Source organism: Telmatherina bonti (assembly GCF_933228915.1).
Source record: "Telmatherina bonti genome assembly, chromosome: 3".
NCBI classification, from domain to species: Eukaryota; Metazoa; Chordata; class Actinopteri; order Atheriniformes; family Telmatherinidae; genus Telmatherina; species Telmatherina bonti.
Genome location: NC_136621.1, coordinates 41549493 through 41566966, shown reverse-complemented (window position 1 = coordinate 41566966; position 17474 = coordinate 41549493). Strand labels below are relative to the sequence as shown.

Here is a 17474-nt window from a genome sequence, read left to right as displayed (position 1 = left end):
CTTCTCACGTAGCTTCTCATGTCGCTTCTCACGTAGCTTCTCACATCGCTTCTCATGTCGCTTCTCACTTAGTTTCTCACGTAGCCTCTCATGTCGCTTCTCACGTAGCTTCTCACGTAGCTTCTCATGTCACTTCTCACGTAGCTTCTCACATCGCTTCTCATGTCGCTTCTCATGTCGCTTCTCACGTAGCTTCTCATGTCGCTTCTCACGTCGCTTCTCATGTCGCTTCTCATGTCGCTTCTCACGTAGCTTCTCACGTAGCTTCTCATGTCTCTTCTCACGTCGCTTCTCACGTAGCTTCTCATGTCGCTTCTCACATCGCTTCTCAAGTCGCTTCTCATGTCGCTTCTCACGTCGCTTCTCACGTCGCTTCTCACATAGCTTCTCATGTCGCTTCTCACGTAGCTTCTCACATCGCTTCTCATGTCGCTTCTCACTTAGTTTCTCACGTAGCCTCTCATGTCGCTTCTCACGTAGCTTCTCACGTAGCTTCTCATGTCGCTTCTCACGTAGCTTCTCACATCGCTTCTCATGTCGCTTCTCATGTCGCTTCTCACGTAGCTTCTCATGTCGCTTCTCACGTCGCTTCTCATGTCGCTTCTCATGTCGCTTTTCACGTAGCTTCTCACGTAGCTTCTCATGTCGCTTCTCACATAGCTTCTCACGTAGCTTCTCACGTCACTTCTCACGTAGTTTCCCATGTCGCTTCTCACGTAGCTTCTGATGTCGCTTCTCACGTAGTTTCTCATGTCGCGTCTCACCTAGCTTCTCACGTAGCTTCTAATGTCGCATCTCACATAGCTTCTCACGTAGCTTCTGACATCGCTTCTCACATCGCTTCTCATGTCACTTCTCACGTAGCTTCTCATGTCGCTTCTCACATAGCTCTCACGAAGCTTCTCACGTCACTTCTCACGTAGTTTCCCATGTCGCTTCTCACGTAGCTTCTGATGTCGCTTCTCACGTAGCTTCTGATGTCGCTTCTCACGTAGCTTCTGATGTCGCTTCTCACGTAGTTTCTTATGTCGCGTCTCACCTAGCTTCTCACGTAGCTTCTAATGTCGCTTCTCACATAGCTTCTCACGTAGCTTCTCATGTCGCTTCTCACGTAGCTTCTCATGTCGCTTCTCACGTAGCTTCTCACGTAGCTTCTCACATCGCTTCTCATGTCGCTTCTCATGTCGCTTCTCATGTCGCTTCTCACGTAGCTTCTCACGTAGCTTCTCATGTCGCTTCTCACATAGCTTCTCACGTAGCTTCTCACGTCACTTCTCACGTAGTTTCCCATGTCGCTTCTCACGTAGCTTCTGATGTCGCTTCTCACGTAGTTTCTCATGTCGCGTCTCACCTAGCTTCTCACGTAGCTTCTAATGTCGCATCTCACATAGCTTCTCACGTAGCTTCTGACATCGCTTCTCACATCGCTTCTCATGTCACTTCTCACGTAGCTTCTCATGTCGCTTCTCACATAGCTCTCACGAAGCTTCTCACGTCACTTCTCACGTAGTTTCCCATGTCGCTTCTCACGTAGCTTCTGATGTCGCTTCTCACGTAGCTTCTGATGTCGCTTCTCACGTAGCTTCTCATATCGCTTCTCACGTAGCTTGTCACAAAGCTTCTCATGTCGCTTCTCATGTCGCTTCTCACATCGCTTCTCACGTCGCTTCTCACGTCGCTTCTCACGTCGCTTCTCACGTCGCTTCTCACGTCGCTTCTCACGTAGTTTCTCATGTCACTTCTCACATAGCTTCTCACGTAGCTTCTCACATCGCTTCTCATGTCGCTTCTCACGTCGCTTCTCACGTAGCTTCTCACGTAGCTTCTCACATAGCTTCTCACGTAGCTTGTCACGTCACTTATCACATAGTTTCTCATGTCGCTTCTCACATAGCTTCTCACGTACCTTCTGATGTCGCTTCTCACGTAGCTTCTGATGTCGCTTCTCACGTAGCTTCTCATGTCGCTTCTCACGTCGCTTCTCATGTCGCTTCTCACTTAGTTTCTCACGTAGCTTCTCATGTCGCTTCTCACGCAGCTTCTGACGTCGCTTCTCACGTAGCTTCTCATGTCGCTTTTGACATAGCTTCTCATGTCGCTACTCACGTAGCTTCTCACATAGCTTCTCACGTAGCTTCTCACATAGCTTCTCATGTCGCTTCTCACATAGCTTCTCATGTCGCTTCTCACGTAGCTTCTCACATCGCTTCTCATGTCACTTCTCACGTAGCTTCTCACATAGCTTCTCATGTCGCTTCTCACGTAGCTTCTCACGTAGCTTCTCACGTAGCTTCTCAGGCCGCTTCTCACGTAGCTTTTCACATAGCTTCTCACGTAGCTTGTCACAAAGCTTCTCATGTCGCTTCTCACTTAGTTTCTCATGTCGCTTCTCACGTAGCTTCTCACGTCGCTTCTCACGTAGCTTCTCATGTCGCTTCTGACATAGCTTCTCATGTCGCTTCTCACGTAGCTTCTCACATCGCTTCTCATGTCACTTCTCACGTAGCTTCTCACGTAGCTTCTCACATAGCTTCTCACGTAGCTTCTCACATAGCTTCTCATGTCGCTTCTCACATAGCTTCTCATGTCGCTTCTCACATAGCTTCTCACATCGCTTCTCATGTCACTTCTCACGTAGCTTCTCATGTCGCTTCTCACATAGCTTCTCACGAAGCTTCTCACGTCACTTCTCACGTAGTTTCCCATGTCGCTTCTCACGTAGCTTCTGATGTCGCTTCTCACGTAGTTTCTCATGTCGCGTCTCACGTAGCTTCTCACGTAGCTTCTAATGTCGCTTCTCACATAGCTTCTCATGTCGCTTCTCACGTAGCTTCTCACGTAGCTTCTCACGTCGCTTCTCACATCGCTTCTCATGTCACTTCTCACGTAGATTCTCATGTCGCTTCTCACATAGCTCTCACGAAGCTTCTCACGTCACTTCTCACGTAGTTTCCCATGTCGCTTCTCACGTAGCTTCTGATGTCGCTTCTCACGTAGTTTCTCATGTCGCGTCTCACCTAGCTTCTCACGTAGCTTCTCATGTCGCTTCTCACATAGCTTCTCACGTAGTTTCTCATGTCGCGTCTCACCTAGCTTCTCACGTAGCTTCTCATGTCGCTTCTCACATAGCTTCTCACGTAGCTTCTCATGTCGCTTCTCACGTAGCTTGTCACAAAGCTTCTCATGTCGCTTCTCACGTAGCTTCTCACATCGCTTCTCATGTCGCTTCTCACATAGCTTCTCATGCCGCTTCTCACGTAGCTTTTCACATAGCTTCTCATGTCGCTTCTCACATAGCTTCTCATGTCGCTTCTCATGTCGCTTCTCACGTAGCTTTTCACATAGCTTCTCATGTCGCTTCTCACGTAGTTTCTCATGTAGCTTCTCATCTACCTTCTCGTTTAGCTTCTCATGTCGCTTCTCATGTAGCAATAGTTATTCAGAGCTGTGAGATGTGATGACTGATGGGAAATGGTGTTTGTGTGTCAGTGGAGGAGATAGAGCAGATGACCAGCCTGTTCTACCAGAAGCAGAGGGATCTGGCCGTAGCAGCAGCCAGGGTGGAGGAGCTGAGCGACCAGCTGGAGACGCTGAGGAGCAACCGGCTGGAATCACCTCCTCCTCCTCCTCACCACCACAGCGCCTCCTCTGCAGCCGAGCTGGACCGCCTCTACAGAGAGCTGCAGGTGAGACGTTTGCTGCTAGAAGCATCCGGATTCGTTACAGGACAGGAATTTTCTAAAAGCAAAAAAATCATGTTAACATGGAGACCATCTCTCTCATCGCTGAGCCTCGACGACAGTTATGGTCTGGATCTCGTTGAAGAGACCAGGAGACCACTGCATCCATCTGGACCATCCAGACCTGCATCCATCTGGACCGTCCAGACCTGCATCCATCTGGACCGTCCAGACCTGCATCCATCTGGACCGTCCAGACCTGCATCCATCTGGACCGTCCAGACCTGCATCCATCTGGACCGTCCAGACCTGCATCCATCTGGACCGTCCAGACCTGCATCCATCTGGACCGTCCAGACCTGCATCCATCTGGACCGTCCAGACCTGCATCCATCTGGACCGTCCAGACCTGCATCCATCTGGACCGTCCAGACCTGCATCCATCTGGACCATCTGCGGCTGCTCATCAGGAGACTTTGTTCCTCCCGTCTTCACCTGAACCATCTTCATCTTTGTTCCCTGAAAGCTGCTGAACGGTTTCCTTCTGCAGAAAGATCTTTTTTCTCGTCAGATTTCAGGGAAACGACCTTTAACCCCTCAGGATTCCGGCTTTAACGTGCATCTTCCTCCTCCTCTTCCTCCTCAGCTGAGGAACAAGCTGAACCAGGACCAGAGCGCCAGGTTGCAGCAGCAGAGAGACAGCCTGAACAAGAGGAACCTGGAGGTGGCCACCATGGACCGGCGGCTAGCCGAGCTCCGGCAGCGGCTGTGGAAGAAGAAGGCCGCCCTGCAGCTGAAGGAGAACCTGCCAGTGAGCAGAAGCCGCTTTCAACTCGTCTTGCTCTGAGCAGCTCCATGAAAACAAAACCTTTCTCTTCCAGCTGGCTTCGGAAGGCGTGGCCCCCCAGCACGGCGTGAACTCCAGGGTGGCGGCGGTGGGGCCGTACATCCTCTCATCCTCTTCATCAAGCTCGCCGGGGCCTCCGGTGCCGCCTCGCCAGGAGAAGCAGGTGAAGCCGGCCTACCCCGATGGCACCGCCACCTTGCCCATGCCGGACTCGTCCCTGAAGCCCCCGCCAAGACCTGCCAAACCTGCCTCAGGTAAGCAGCGAGAAGCTGCCTGTGTGTCCTGCCGTCACGTCTCTGCGAGGAATAACGGCCGTTTCTTTCATCTATGAAGGTTGGAGCAAAATGTCCGACTGGAGCAGCCCGTCTCCTGGGTCTGGCGTGGGAAGCGGCCACGCCTCCACCCTCCCTCGGATGTTCAGCCTCAGCAGCCGCAGCTCAGGTCGTCATTATTTACCAGAACTGTCAGATTTAATGAATCTGTACGACGATCAGCGTCACGCTTTATAAATGAAAAGGATAAAGGGTTTTTTCTGGAATTATAAATGTTATTTGCACAATTTTTCTGTGACTATGTGAGATTTTCCTGGTTCTGCTGAGTGCATACATATGATAATATATAATTGTGATGGGCCGAGCAGTGAAGCACAGGTTTGAAGTTAAAAAATTATGACCCAAAATAAGAAAGTTCGTTTAACATAAATGAATAAATCAGGCCTATAAAAGAGGTCAACTTAACAAAACTATAATCGAAGAATTTGTAACAGAAGTAACTCAAGCAACACAATGAAACCAACTGACCTAACAAATGACACACAAGGGGAAACTTAAATAGTGGCTGATCAGCCCAAACAAAACCAGACAGAGGGGATGACGCACAAAACCCGAACTAAATGAACCAAAGGAAACCCTAAATTCCCCCTCCCATTTCGCCCCTGGTCTGGTCCAGTTTAGCTGGCTCCCCCCGTGGCCGCCTGCCGGTTCACAGCCAAGCAACTGGAGCTGCTGGAACTCACAGGGAGAAGAAAATGAAAAATCATACCATCACAACATAAACTAAAATGCGCGCTATTAGTTGTGACGCTACATGAAACTAATGTCGAACAAAAATATTGGTCTGTAAATTCTGGTTAAACAAAATAAATCTAAGTGTATGTGTGATGCATGTTCATATCACCCATGTGTGGCTGTAGACAGCCATCACAGAAATATATGTGTGCACGTGAACCGCGGAGCCTCCTGTGAAAGTCTCGGAGTAATCTGAACGTAAGCGAAACTTTTGCTCCTCTGAATGCTGCTTGTGTGGCGCGAAGAAGACACAGCTGACTGCTAGCAGCTACCCTAATGGTAGCAGCGTAGTTTACGTCACATCTCTTAGGATATTTCCAAATCATGCCACGCATCCGACATCGAGGAACGTTTCTGGTAAATAATGGCGTCATCTTCGGAAGATGTTGTCCATGTTGTGTCTGACATCACGGTGCCTTCAGGTCCACGTTTGGTCATGTGGCTGCTTAACTTTAACTTGTCCAGAAACTTTAAAAAAAAAAAAGGTTTGGCAGGAAAACATCGATTTTGATTGATGGCACACTTTGGCCATGTTCTATCGAGAAAATAACCTCCGAGCAAATCATCGCGACTGACCAGAATTAAACACGATCACATAATCGCCTATATGTACGTTGAAGATCTGTTCAGACAGATGGAAAGTCCTGCTCTTATCGGCCATGTTTACTCATAAAAACAGAGAAGAAGAAGAGAAGGCTGGTCGATAGAATTTCCCTCAGTGGATGTTAAGAAAAGCTCCTGCAGATGAATGAATGTTTATGTTCTTGTAGGTGGGGAGGCCTTTACAGACCAGAAGGGGCTCTCTGAGTCTGACATCCCGCCCCCCATCCCTTCACGATCCAGTCACACCACAGACAACCTGTTCAGAGACAATCAGGTACAAAAACACTTTGACTGTCTTCCGGATGTTAAAACCAAAATAATAAATGCTGTGATGTTAGAAGATTTGTTCTGGAGGTCTTCGATTGGACCAGAAGGAGCCTCTGGACAGACGAAAGATGGAGATGTAGCAGGTCTCAGGAGACAGACAGGTTAGAGGTGGAGATAGAAGAGGTCTCTGGAGACAGACAGGTTAGAGGTGGAGTTAGAAGAGGTCTCAGGAGACAGACAGGTTAGAGGTGGAGTTAGAAGAGGTCTCTGGAGACAGACGGGCTAGAGGTGGAGTTAGAAGAGGTCTCTGGAGACAGACAGGTTAGAGGTGGAGTTAGAAGAGGTCTCTGGAGACAGACGGTCTAGAGGTGGAGTTAGAAGAGGTCTCAGGAGACAGACAGGTTAGAGGTGGAGTTAGAAGAGGTCTCTGGAGACAGACAGGTTAGAGGTGGAGTTAGAAGAGGTCTCTGGAGACAGACGGGCTAGAGGTGGAGTTAGAAGAGGTCTCTGGAGACAGACAGGTTAGAGGTGGAGTTAGAAGAGGTCTCAGGAGACAGACAGGTTAGAGGTGGAGTTAGAAGAGGTCTCAGGAGACAGACGGGTTAGAGGTGGAGTTAGAAGAGGTCTCAGGAGACAGACAGGTTAGAGGTGGAGTTAGAAGAGGTCTCAGTAGACAGACAGGTTAGAGGTGGAGTTAGAAGAGGTCTCAGGAGACAGACAGGTTAGAAGTGGAGTTAGAACAGGTCTCTGGAGACAGACGGGCTAGAGGTGGAGTTAGAAGAGGTCTCTGGAGACAGACGGGCTAGAGGTGGAGTTAGAAGAGGTCTCTGGAGACAGACGGGCTAGAGGTGGAGTTAGAACAGGTCTCTGGAGACAGACGGGCTAGAGGTGGAGTTAGAAGAGGTCTCTGGAGACAGACGGGCTAGAGGTGGAGTTAGAAGAGGTCTCTGGAGACAGACGGGCTAGAGGTGGAGTTAGAACAGGTCTCTGGAGACAGATGGGCTAGAGGTGGAGTTAGAAGAGGTCTCTGGAGACAGACGGGCTAGAGGTGGAGTTAGAAGAGGTCTCTGGAGATCGACGGGCTAGAGGTGGAGTTAGAAGAGGTCTCTGGAGACAGACGGGCTAGAGGTGGAGTTAGAAGAGGTCTCTGGAGACAGACGGGCTAGAGGTGGAGTTAGAAGAGGTCTCTGGAGACAGACGGGCTAGAGGTGGAGTTAGAAGAGGTCTCTGGAGACAGACGGGCTAGAGGTGGAGTTAGAACAGGTCTCTGGAGACAGACAGGCTAGAGGTGGAGTTAGAACAGGTCTCTAGAGACAGACGGGCTAGAGGTGGAGTTAGAAGAGGTCTCTGGGAGACAGACGGGCTAGAGGTGGAGTTAGAAGAGGTCTCTGGGAGACAGACGGGCTAGAGGTGGAGTTAGAAGAGGTCTCTGGAGACAGACGGGCTAGAGGTGGAGTTAGAACAGGTCTCTGGAGACAGACGGGCTAGAGGTGGAGTTAGAAGAGGTCTCTGGAGACAGACAGGCTAGAGGTGGAGTTAGAAGAGGTCTCAGGAGACAGACGGGCTAGAGGTGGAGTTAGAAGAGGTCTCTGGAGACAGACAGGCTAGAGGTGGAGTTAGAAGAGGTCTCTGGAGACAGACAGGCTAGAGGTGGAGTTAGAAGAGGTCTCAGGAGACAGACAGGTTAGAGGTGGAGTTAGAAGAGGTCTCAGGAGACAGACAGGTTAGAGGTGGAGTTAGAAGAGGTCTCAGGAGACAGACAGGTTAGAAGTGGAGTTAGAACAGGTCTCTGGAGACAGACGGGCTAGAGGTGGAGTTAGAAGAGGTCTCTGGAGACAGACGGGCTAGAGGTGGAGTTAGAAGAGGTCTCTGGAGACAGACGGGCTAGAGGTGGAGTTAGAAGAGGTCTCTGGAGACAGACGGGCTAGAGGTGGAGTTAGAAGAGGTCTCTGGAGACAGACGGGCTAGAGGTGGAGTTAGAAGAGGTCTCTGGAGACAGACGGGCTAGAGGTGGAGTTAGAAGAGGTCTCTGGAGACAGACGGGCTAGAGGTGGAGTTAGAAGAGGTCTCTGGAGACAGACGGGCTAGAGGTGGCGTTAGAAGAGGTCTCTGGAGACAGACGGGCTAGAGGTGGAGTTAGAAGAGGTCTCTGGAGACAGACGGGCTAGAGGTGGAGTTAGAAGAGGTCTCTGGAGACAGACGGGCTAGAGGTGGAGTTAGAAGAGGTCTCTGGAGACAGACGGGCTAGAGGTGGAGTTAGAAGAGGTCTCTCGAGACAGACGGGCTAGAGGTGGAGTTAGAAGAGGTCTCTGGAGACAGACGGGCTAGAGGTGGAGTTAGAAGAGGTCTCTGGAGACAGACAGGCTAGAGGTGGAGTTAGAACAGGTCTCTGGAGACAGACGGGCTAGAGGTGGAGTTAGAAGAGGTCTCAGGAGACAGACGGGCTAGAGGTGGAGTTAGAAGAGGTCTCTGGAGACAGACGGGCTAGAGGTGGAGTTAGAACAGGTCTCTGGAGACAGACGGGCTAGAGGTGGAGTTAGAAGAGGTCTCTGGAGACAGACGGGCTAGAGGTGGAGTTAGAAGAGGTCTCTGGAGACAGACAGGCTAGAGGTGGAGTTAGAACAGGTCTCTGGAGACAGACGGGCTAGAGGTGGAGTTAGAAGAGGTCTCTGGGAGACAGACGGGCTAGAGGTGGAGTTAGAAGAGGTCTCTGGGAGACAGACGGGCTAGAGGTGGAGTTAGAAGAGGTCTCTGGAGACAGACAGGCTAGAGGTGGAGTTAGAAGAGGTCTCTGGAGACAGACAGGCTAGAGGTGGAGTTAGAACAGGTCTCTGGAGACAGACGGGCTAGAGGTGGAGTTAGAACAGGTCTCTGGAGACAGACGGGCTAGAGGTGGAGTTAGAAGAGGTCTCTGGAGACAGACAGGCTAGAGGTGGAGTTAGAACAGGTCTCTGGAGACAGACAGGCTAGAGGTGGAGTTAGAAGAGGTCTCTGGAGACAGACAGGCTAGAGGTGGAGTTAGAAGAGGTCTCAGGAGACAGGTTAGAGGTGGAGTTAGAACAGGTCTCTGGAGACAGACAGGCTAGAGGTGGAGTTAGAAGAGGTCTCAGGAGACAGGTTAGAGGTGGAGTTAGAACAGGTCTCTGGAGACAGACGGGCTAGAGGTGGAGTTAGAAGAGGTGTCTGGAGACAGACAGGTTAGAGGTGGAGTTAGAAGAGGTCTCTGGAGACAGGTTAGAGGTGGAGTTAGAACAGGTCTCTGGAGACAGACAGGCTAGAGGTGGAGTTAGAAGAGGTCTCTGGAGACAGACGGGCTAGAGGTGGAGTTAGAAGAGGTCTCAGGAGACAGACAGGTTAGAGGTGGAGTTAGAAGAGGTCTCAGGAGACAGACAGGTTAGAGGTGGAGTTAGAAGAGGTCTCAGGAGACAGACAGGTTAGAGGTGGAGTTAGAAGAGGTCTCAGGAGACAGACGGGCTAGAGGTGGAGTTAGAAGAGGTCTCTGGAGACAGACGGGCTAGAGGTGGAGTTAGAAGAGGTCTCTGGAGACAGACGGGCTAGAGGTGGAGTTAGAAGAGGTCTCTGGAGACAGACGGGCTAGAGGTGGAGTTAGAACAGGTCTCTGGAGACAGACAGGTTAGAGGTGGAGTTAGAACAGGTCTCTGGAGACAGACGGGCTAGAGGTGGAGTTAGAAGAGGTCTCAGGAGACAGACAGGTTAGAGGTGGAGTTAGAAGAGGTCTCAGGAGACAGACAGGTTAGAGGTGGAGTTAGAAGAGGTCTCAGGAGACAGACAGGTTAGAGGTGGAGTTAGAAGAGGTCTCTGGAGACGAACAGATTAGAGGTGGAGACATCACTTCGTCTTTAATATGTCCCTGTGTTCCATCCCTGAAAGTTTTTTTTCTGTCCTTGTGTTTTATGTTCAGAAAAGACAAACCAGTCTTGTCCCCAAAGCGTGTTCAGAGCATCTTCATGACCAGGTTTTAAATGTCTGTCTGATTGGTTGCTGCTGAACGATGGGCTTGTAGGTGGAGCTGATTATGAAGTCCGGTGATTAATCATCTTCCTTACTGTGTCTGCTCCATGGTCCACAGGCCTCGGTTAAAGGTCTGTCCAACATGTTGGTGCCACCTCCAGTTCCCAGCAAGACTAAACCTTTCACCTCATTTGGCCCACCAACGTTCTCGAAGCCCCTTTACAGCACTGGGACATTCCCTGGCAAAGTCCGGCCAGTTGGAGGTCACCGTCGAGGTCCAGGTCTTCTCTCCAGCCACAGCAACACCTTACCTCTGCCCAATAAACAGGAAAGTCCTCCAGCTGCTGCTGTGCGACCCTACACCCCCGACCTCACAGACGGCCTGCCTCCTGTGCTGCAAAAGCCTCAAACTCTGGCCGCTTCATCAATCTACTCCATGTACACTCAGCAGTCTGCGCCTGGGAAGGGTTACCAACCAGGACAGGGGACGCTGCCCCGGAGCCATACCCGAGGTGATGCACCGATACAGATGCAGCTCCTGACATGGTTCTCTCAGAAACTGTAAAGTAATCCTAGGAACAAGTTGGGAAGTGTTGACTGTAGGCCTCACACTGACCCGGTACATGGTTCTGGTCCAGAAGAGGTCTGTATTGTTAGTTACGTTTAAACTGCTGGTAACTCGCCCGTCTTCCTTTCCAGTTTATGGGAAACCGATCATCCAAGTCAGCGGGGGGCCGCAGTGTTTCAGCTCAGAAAACACCTCTTCGAACTTGGGTTCTTCTGGGCCCGACGGGACCGAGGGCGACAACCTTCAAAGTTTGGGTGAAGGAGCTTCAGGAGACACGACTGAGCGTTCCACCCCTCGACCACTAAGCCCCACCAAGCTCCTGCCCTTCCTGTCCAACCCCCACAGGAACCCCAGCGATGCCGACCTGGAAGCCCTTCGCCGCCGGCTGCAACATGCCCCCCGCCCCCTGAAAAAACGCAGCTCTATCACAGAACCCGAGGGCCCAGCCGGCCCCAACATCCAGAAGCTGCTCTACCAGAGGACCACTCTTGCTGCCATGGAAACCATCCCCATGGAGACCACCAGTCCAGCAGGGACACAGGTCCAGTCCGCAGTTCCTGACGACGGGACTGCTGGTGCAGATGAGGACAATAGCGCTCCGGACTTTAACCAACACCCACCTGAAACTCTGGAGGTCACCGTTGCCCCTCCCCCTTTACCCCCCCACGTACCCATCTCCGACTGCTCACTGCCCCCCCCACAGGAGGACAAGGAAGAGGAGGAGGAGGAATATTCATCCACCTTCAATTGCCAAGACAGCTTCCCAGAGGACTTCCCGCCGTACCCCCCCCCACCTTATCCCAGCTGTGAGGCCGAGCAGGGGGAGGACACCGCCAACCTGCAGCCTCCTGAAATCACAGGACAAGACATGCTGCCCCCCGTTAGTACCAAACTAAAAATGTCCTTTTTCCTGCAAGTCTCTTCGTTGTGACATCGTTGGTCTCGTGTCTCTTCAGGGAAAGCGATCCATCCTCCGTATAGCCGGCTCAGAGCGAACCGACCACAACCTGCGAATCAAGTTCAACCCCCTGGCTCTGCTGCTCGACTCGTCTCTGGAGGGCGAGTACGACCTCGTCCAGAGAGTCATCTACGACGTGAGTCACGTGTGTTAGCTTGCTAACCTGCTGCTAAATTCTCTGGTTTTAATTCATGTTGTCGCAGTTAAAAACCAGCGTCACGTAAAACTAGATTCTGCTGTTAACAGTCATGCTAAAGGTCCATTTAAGCTGGACCAGTCAGCAACCTCTGGCCCTTCTTCCACTAGGGGCGCCAAAACAGCCGATCCTTATAGACTCCCAGGTTAGAGACCAACTTTACAGCAGAAATAAACATGTTTACAGCAGAAATAAACATGTTTACAGCAGAAATAAACACGTTTACAGCAAAAATAAACATGTTTACAGCAGAAAGAAACATGTTTACAGCAGAAATAAACATGTTTACAGCAGGAATAAACATGTTTACAGCAGGTCAGGTCCAGCAGCATTATCTCTGTAATACAAGCTATTACCCAAAGCAAATAGAAAAATAAAATAAGAATCAAGATATACAAGGGGATCATTACATCTATAAAAGCTCCTCTTGGCAAAATAAATTTGCTCAGCAGAACACAGCATTCAGAACATCAGTTTGCTTGCTTAAATGCTGGACAAGACAAAAAAAAAGGAATAAACATGTTTGCAGCATAAATAAACACGTTTACAGCAGAAATAAACAAGTTTGTAGCAGAAATAAACATGTTCACAGCAGGAATAAACATGTTTACAGCAGAAATAAACATGTTTACAGCAGGAATAAACACGTTTATAGCAGAAATAAACATGTTTACAGCAGGAATAAACACGTTTATAGCAGAAATAAACATGTTCACAGCAGGAATAAACATGTTTACAGCAGGAATAAACACGTTTATAGCAGGAATAAACATGTTCACAGCAGGAATAAACACGTTTACAGCAGAAATAAACATGTTTACAGCAGGAATAAACACATTTATAGCAGAAATAAACATGTTTACAGCAGGAATAAACACGTTTGTAGCAGAAATAAACATGTTCACAGCAGGAATAAACATGTTTACAGCAGAAATAAACATGTTTACAGCAGGAATAAACACGTTTATAGCAGAAATAAACATGTTTACAGCAGAAATAAACATGTTTACAGCAGGAATAAACATGTTTACAGCAGGAATAAACATGTTCACAGCAGAAATAAACATGTTTACAGCAGGAATAAACATCTTTACAGCAGGAATAAACATCTTTACAGCAGGAATAAACATGTTTACAGCCTGGTTCAAAAATCCATTTTAGGTTTAATAAGTCAGATTTATCTTCATGACAACTGTGGGGGGAGTGAATTTTTTACTAACTCGCCCGTTTAAAAGTAATTTAATCTCAAAGTTCGGCATATTTAGGGGCGTGTCCTTTTGATTGACAGGTACCCGATCTCCCGCTTTAAGAAGGAGGAGTTTTTTGTTTGACTTAGCTTTAGCTCCCTTTCCTCTATTAGCTGGTTAGCTTTTGTTAGCCTAATTATAGGCAGGTCGGAGTTTGCTAGATGTCAATCATCCACCCCCTCAGCTCCCCTCTCAGCTCCACCTCTTTGCCTATTTGTGTATTTTCTGGGCGAGACGACACACATGAAGCTGCCAAGATGGTGATGGTAGGAACCGCCCACCAAGCTTCAATTCAGCTCTTCAGAAAACCTGCGGGTGACGTAACGGAGGCCCCGGCCATTTTTTTTTGTACACGTCTATGAACTGGACGAAGTAGAACGAGTTACATGCATAATATGGTCCATTTTCAAGGAGCTCAGCTTTTTGTCACTTATTGCATAAAATGAAGCAATACCACGGGAAACCACCGGGGGCAGGGTTGAGTTGGATAGCTGACACAAAGCCAGTGAAAAGAACAAACCAAAAGGGAAGAAGAGAAACCAAAGAAAAAAAAAAACACCTGAAGAACATTCATGTGGTTTTCTTCTGGTGTTTTTAAACGGTTGTAAACAACTTTACAGCAGTGCGTTACCGTTATCAACCGGTGTCGGAACGCGCAAGTTCTGCTCTGAAGTCGGCACACCCCCTAGTGGAGGAACGGATGTAACCATGCCAACGCAAAGACGCATGGAAGTATGAGGACAGAGACACATTACAACGTTTGAATTAGACAACCACAGTTACGTACGTAAATGAGCAGAAATGACCTTAAAGTTATATTTCTCCGCTGAACCAACATCCAGTAAACATTAAAACTAAACCTAGTTACTAACTTAGTCCAGTTACCAGTAAAAACAAATAAACCTGCGGAACAAGTGTCCCATCCTTTAAGCTCCGCCCTCCATCCTCTGAAATTCTGGATTTCCAATAAGTATGTCGGGTCACGTTTGTCTTGCAGGTAGAAGACCCCAGTATGCCGAATGACGAGGGCATCACGGCGCTGCACAACGCCGTGTGTGCCGGACACACTGAGATTGTGAAGTTTCTGGTTCAGTTTGGGGTCAACGTCAACGCTGCCGACAGTGACGGCTGGTGAGTCCAAACCAAAGTTTAGCCCCGTCAACCTGGAGTTAGAGTCTCACCGTGTCCGTCCGCAGGACGCCTCTTCACTGCGCCGCGTCCTGCAACAACGTCCAGGTCTGCAAGTTCCTGGTGGAGTCGGGGGCGGCCGTGTTCGCCACCACCTACAGCGACATGCAGACGGCTGCCGACAAGTGTGAGGAGATGGAGGACGGCTACGCCCAGTGCTCGCAGTTCCTGTATGGTGAGACAGTTTCAGTCCGACCTTATCCTTCTTTCCACAGCCGATCAGATCTCCCTCCGGATTCCATGTGGCCGTCGGCGGAATCAGACAGAATGGGAGGTTTCCTTATTAATCACTTTCTAGATTCAGAGTTCTGTGAGGATGTTTGTCCCCGATTCTTAATGGGATTTAATCCATTATCATCTTCCTCCCGTCTCTTCTCCGAGATCTCTACATTTAGTAAAAGTCTGTCTTTTCTTGCCTCGCATCTTCATTTGCCTCTCCGTCTGATGAATACTATCAGTGCGCCTTCACATCGCTCAGCTTGCTGACATCCAGTCGCCGACGTGTGACGAAGTGCCGTGAAGCAGGATCTCGTGTCCTCCAGACTGAAAGTGTTTCTCAGCCGCGGTTGAGGCGCTGTTGAGCAAAGCATCCAGGTGTTGAAGCTTTGTGTCCTCTGCAGGTGTTCAGGAGAAGATGGGCGTGATGAACCGCGGCGTGGTGTACGCCCTGTGGGACTACACGCCTCAGAACGAGGACGAGCTCGGCTTCAGCGAGGGCGACTGCATGACAGTGCTGCGACGGGAGGACGAGGTGGAGAGCGAGTGGTGGTGGGCGCGGTGCGGCGACCATGAGGGATACATCCCCCGCAACCTGCTCGGGGTGAGCTCGCCACGCTCTCATCACAGACGTTCATCATTCTTTAAAAGTTATTCTGGATTTACGGAACCAGAACTCAGAATCATTAATATTCCTGATGACATCACAGAAAAACAGCAGTTTTATGCAAATTTGACGTAAAGGGTCGACTTCATCCTCTAAAGGTCCTGTCAGGCCCTCTGGTTCCGGACCGGGTCTTCTGGTACCGGACCAGGTTTTCTGGTTTATCCGTTTTATACGTTTTTACTGCGTCGTGTTGCCGTGAAACATTCGGCGGCTTCCAGCTGCAGTTTGAACTGGTTTTACTGAGATGTGAAAGTATTTTAATGAGAAACTTTCCTCCTTCTGCTCCCAGCTGTACCTGAGGATCAAGCCGCGGCAGCGGAGTCTGGCGTAGGCCGCTGTGCACGCCGCCGTGCACACCGCCGCGCACACCACCGCCTGCCTCAGACCTTTCCTGGATATTTCCCTGCTGGAGAGCCGGACGGAGGAAACCGGAACCCTTCGGTCCTTATGAAGGAAAAGGAGCAGCTTGGAGTTCTGGATTCTGCAGATGTTTCTGTTCAGGATGTTTTTCTGTTGTTAAACCCAGAAAGTCGCCGTCAGCATCTTTCCTTCCTTTAGGTTTAGGAAAACGTTCCCACTTCCTGATGAATTCAGGAAAAACTTTTATTAAACTGATCTGAACAAGAATTCATGTTTTACTTCGGCTGTTTGCAGAGTTCTGATGGGGGGGGGTTCTGCTGGGGGAGGGAACCAGCGGGTTCTGCTGGGGGAGGAAACCCCAGCGGGAACCACGTTCCCGTTGTGAGGAGAACTTGGGGTTCGGCAGGTTTCAGTAAGGTAAATTTAAGAACTTTTAAGACCAAAATGAATGAAATTCTGGTCCAGGGGTGTCGGTCCTGGAGGGCCGCTGTCCAACAGGTTTTCCATGTATCCCTGCTCCAACACATCTGGCTTCCATTAAAGGATCCAACAGCCTTTGAAGTTCTGCACAACGACTGATTAGTCGGGTGTGTTGGAACAGGGAAACGTGGAAAACCTGCAGGATTGTGGCCTTCGATGACCGCAGCTGGACTCTCCAGACCAGCGTGATGAACATTCAGACGATCCCAGAAATTCCAAAACCTTTTTATTAATCCGTTTATGGAAAAACGTTTTATTGAATTCCGCTTTTTCTACGACGAGCAGCTGGCGCCACTGAACGCGCGAAGCTGCAAACATGGCCGCATCTGGCCTGCAGGTTTCGGGATTTCTAGTCTGATCGCCACAGAGAACACCGCTAGCTATCTGATCATGCGTTCCAGTTTTCCTCGGAACTCAGAATTCTGAGCTGGGAAGTTGTAATTTGCAGTCGACATGTAAACTGACTGCAGGGCCTCCTGTAGCCTGTCGTTGGTTCTCATATAAACATCAGGACTTCGTATTGATGATGAGGTTGTTGCGGCGCGTCAGTAAAACTTTGTGTCAGTACGTGTTCATGTCAACTGGCTGCTGCTGACGACGGTGTTTCTTTTGTACGACATCTGTAGCTGCTGGCAGATTGTTTCTCCTCCATAGGAATTGCGAGACAACGTGAATGCACGGCGATCCCGTCATTAAGACGAACAGCATCAGTTTTTCTGTTTCATGGAGCTGCTTCTCTGCTGGAGAACTCGTCGGATGCTGTTTCCAAACGAACGCAGCAGAGGAGCATCTAGATGTAAAAACACGAAGACTGGACTAAACGAACTTTAAAACGGATGAATTCTGGATGTTTTGGAGACTTTCGGACCCAACAGAAACACATTTAATCTAACTGAATGAAAGGATTGTGAATATTTGGGATGATCGGAATGTTTCTGGTAAAACGTTGTGATGCAGTAAAAGATCTGACATTAAACACAACCCTGCTGTTTGCATCTCTTGCAAAACATAAATGATAGCAAAAAAAGAGACGAGGATTCAGATAATCCTGCAGCCTGGACCTGGTTTAGAGAAACGAGACACTTCAGACGTTTTTTACTTTGACTCTTTATTCAGGGACAGTCGGGACACGTTGGATGTTTCAGCTGCAGCTCTGCA

General features: G+C 49.5%; 1 protein-coding gene across 1 annotated transcript in view; it reads left to right on the top strand.

Moving 5' to 3' along the window:
* Window positions 1-15807, top strand: part of LOC306774972 (apoptosis-stimulating of p53 protein 2-like) — a gene marked incomplete at both ends in the record, with an annotated part of 58858 nt that extends 43051 nt beyond the window's left edge. Inside the window, 12 exons of the mRNA XM_079265172.1 lie at window positions 3490-3686; window positions 4327-4491; window positions 4562-4781; window positions 4861-4968; window positions 6365-6471; window positions 10555-10948; window positions 11136-11884; window positions 11961-12098; window positions 14403-14536; window positions 14602-14768; window positions 15214-15413; window positions 15766-15807. Coding sequence (XP_079121298.1) covers window positions 3490-3686; window positions 4327-4491; window positions 4562-4781; window positions 4861-4968; window positions 6365-6471; window positions 10555-10948; window positions 11136-11884; window positions 11961-12098; window positions 14403-14536; window positions 14602-14768; window positions 15214-15413; window positions 15766-15807 — 2621 coding nt within the window. The remainder of the gene's footprint in view (window positions 1-3489; window positions 3687-4326; window positions 4492-4561; window positions 4782-4860; window positions 4969-6364; window positions 6472-10554; window positions 10949-11135; window positions 11885-11960; window positions 12099-14402; window positions 14537-14601; window positions 14769-15213; window positions 15414-15765) is intronic.
* Between the last annotated feature and the right edge of the window lie 1667 nt (window positions 15808-17474).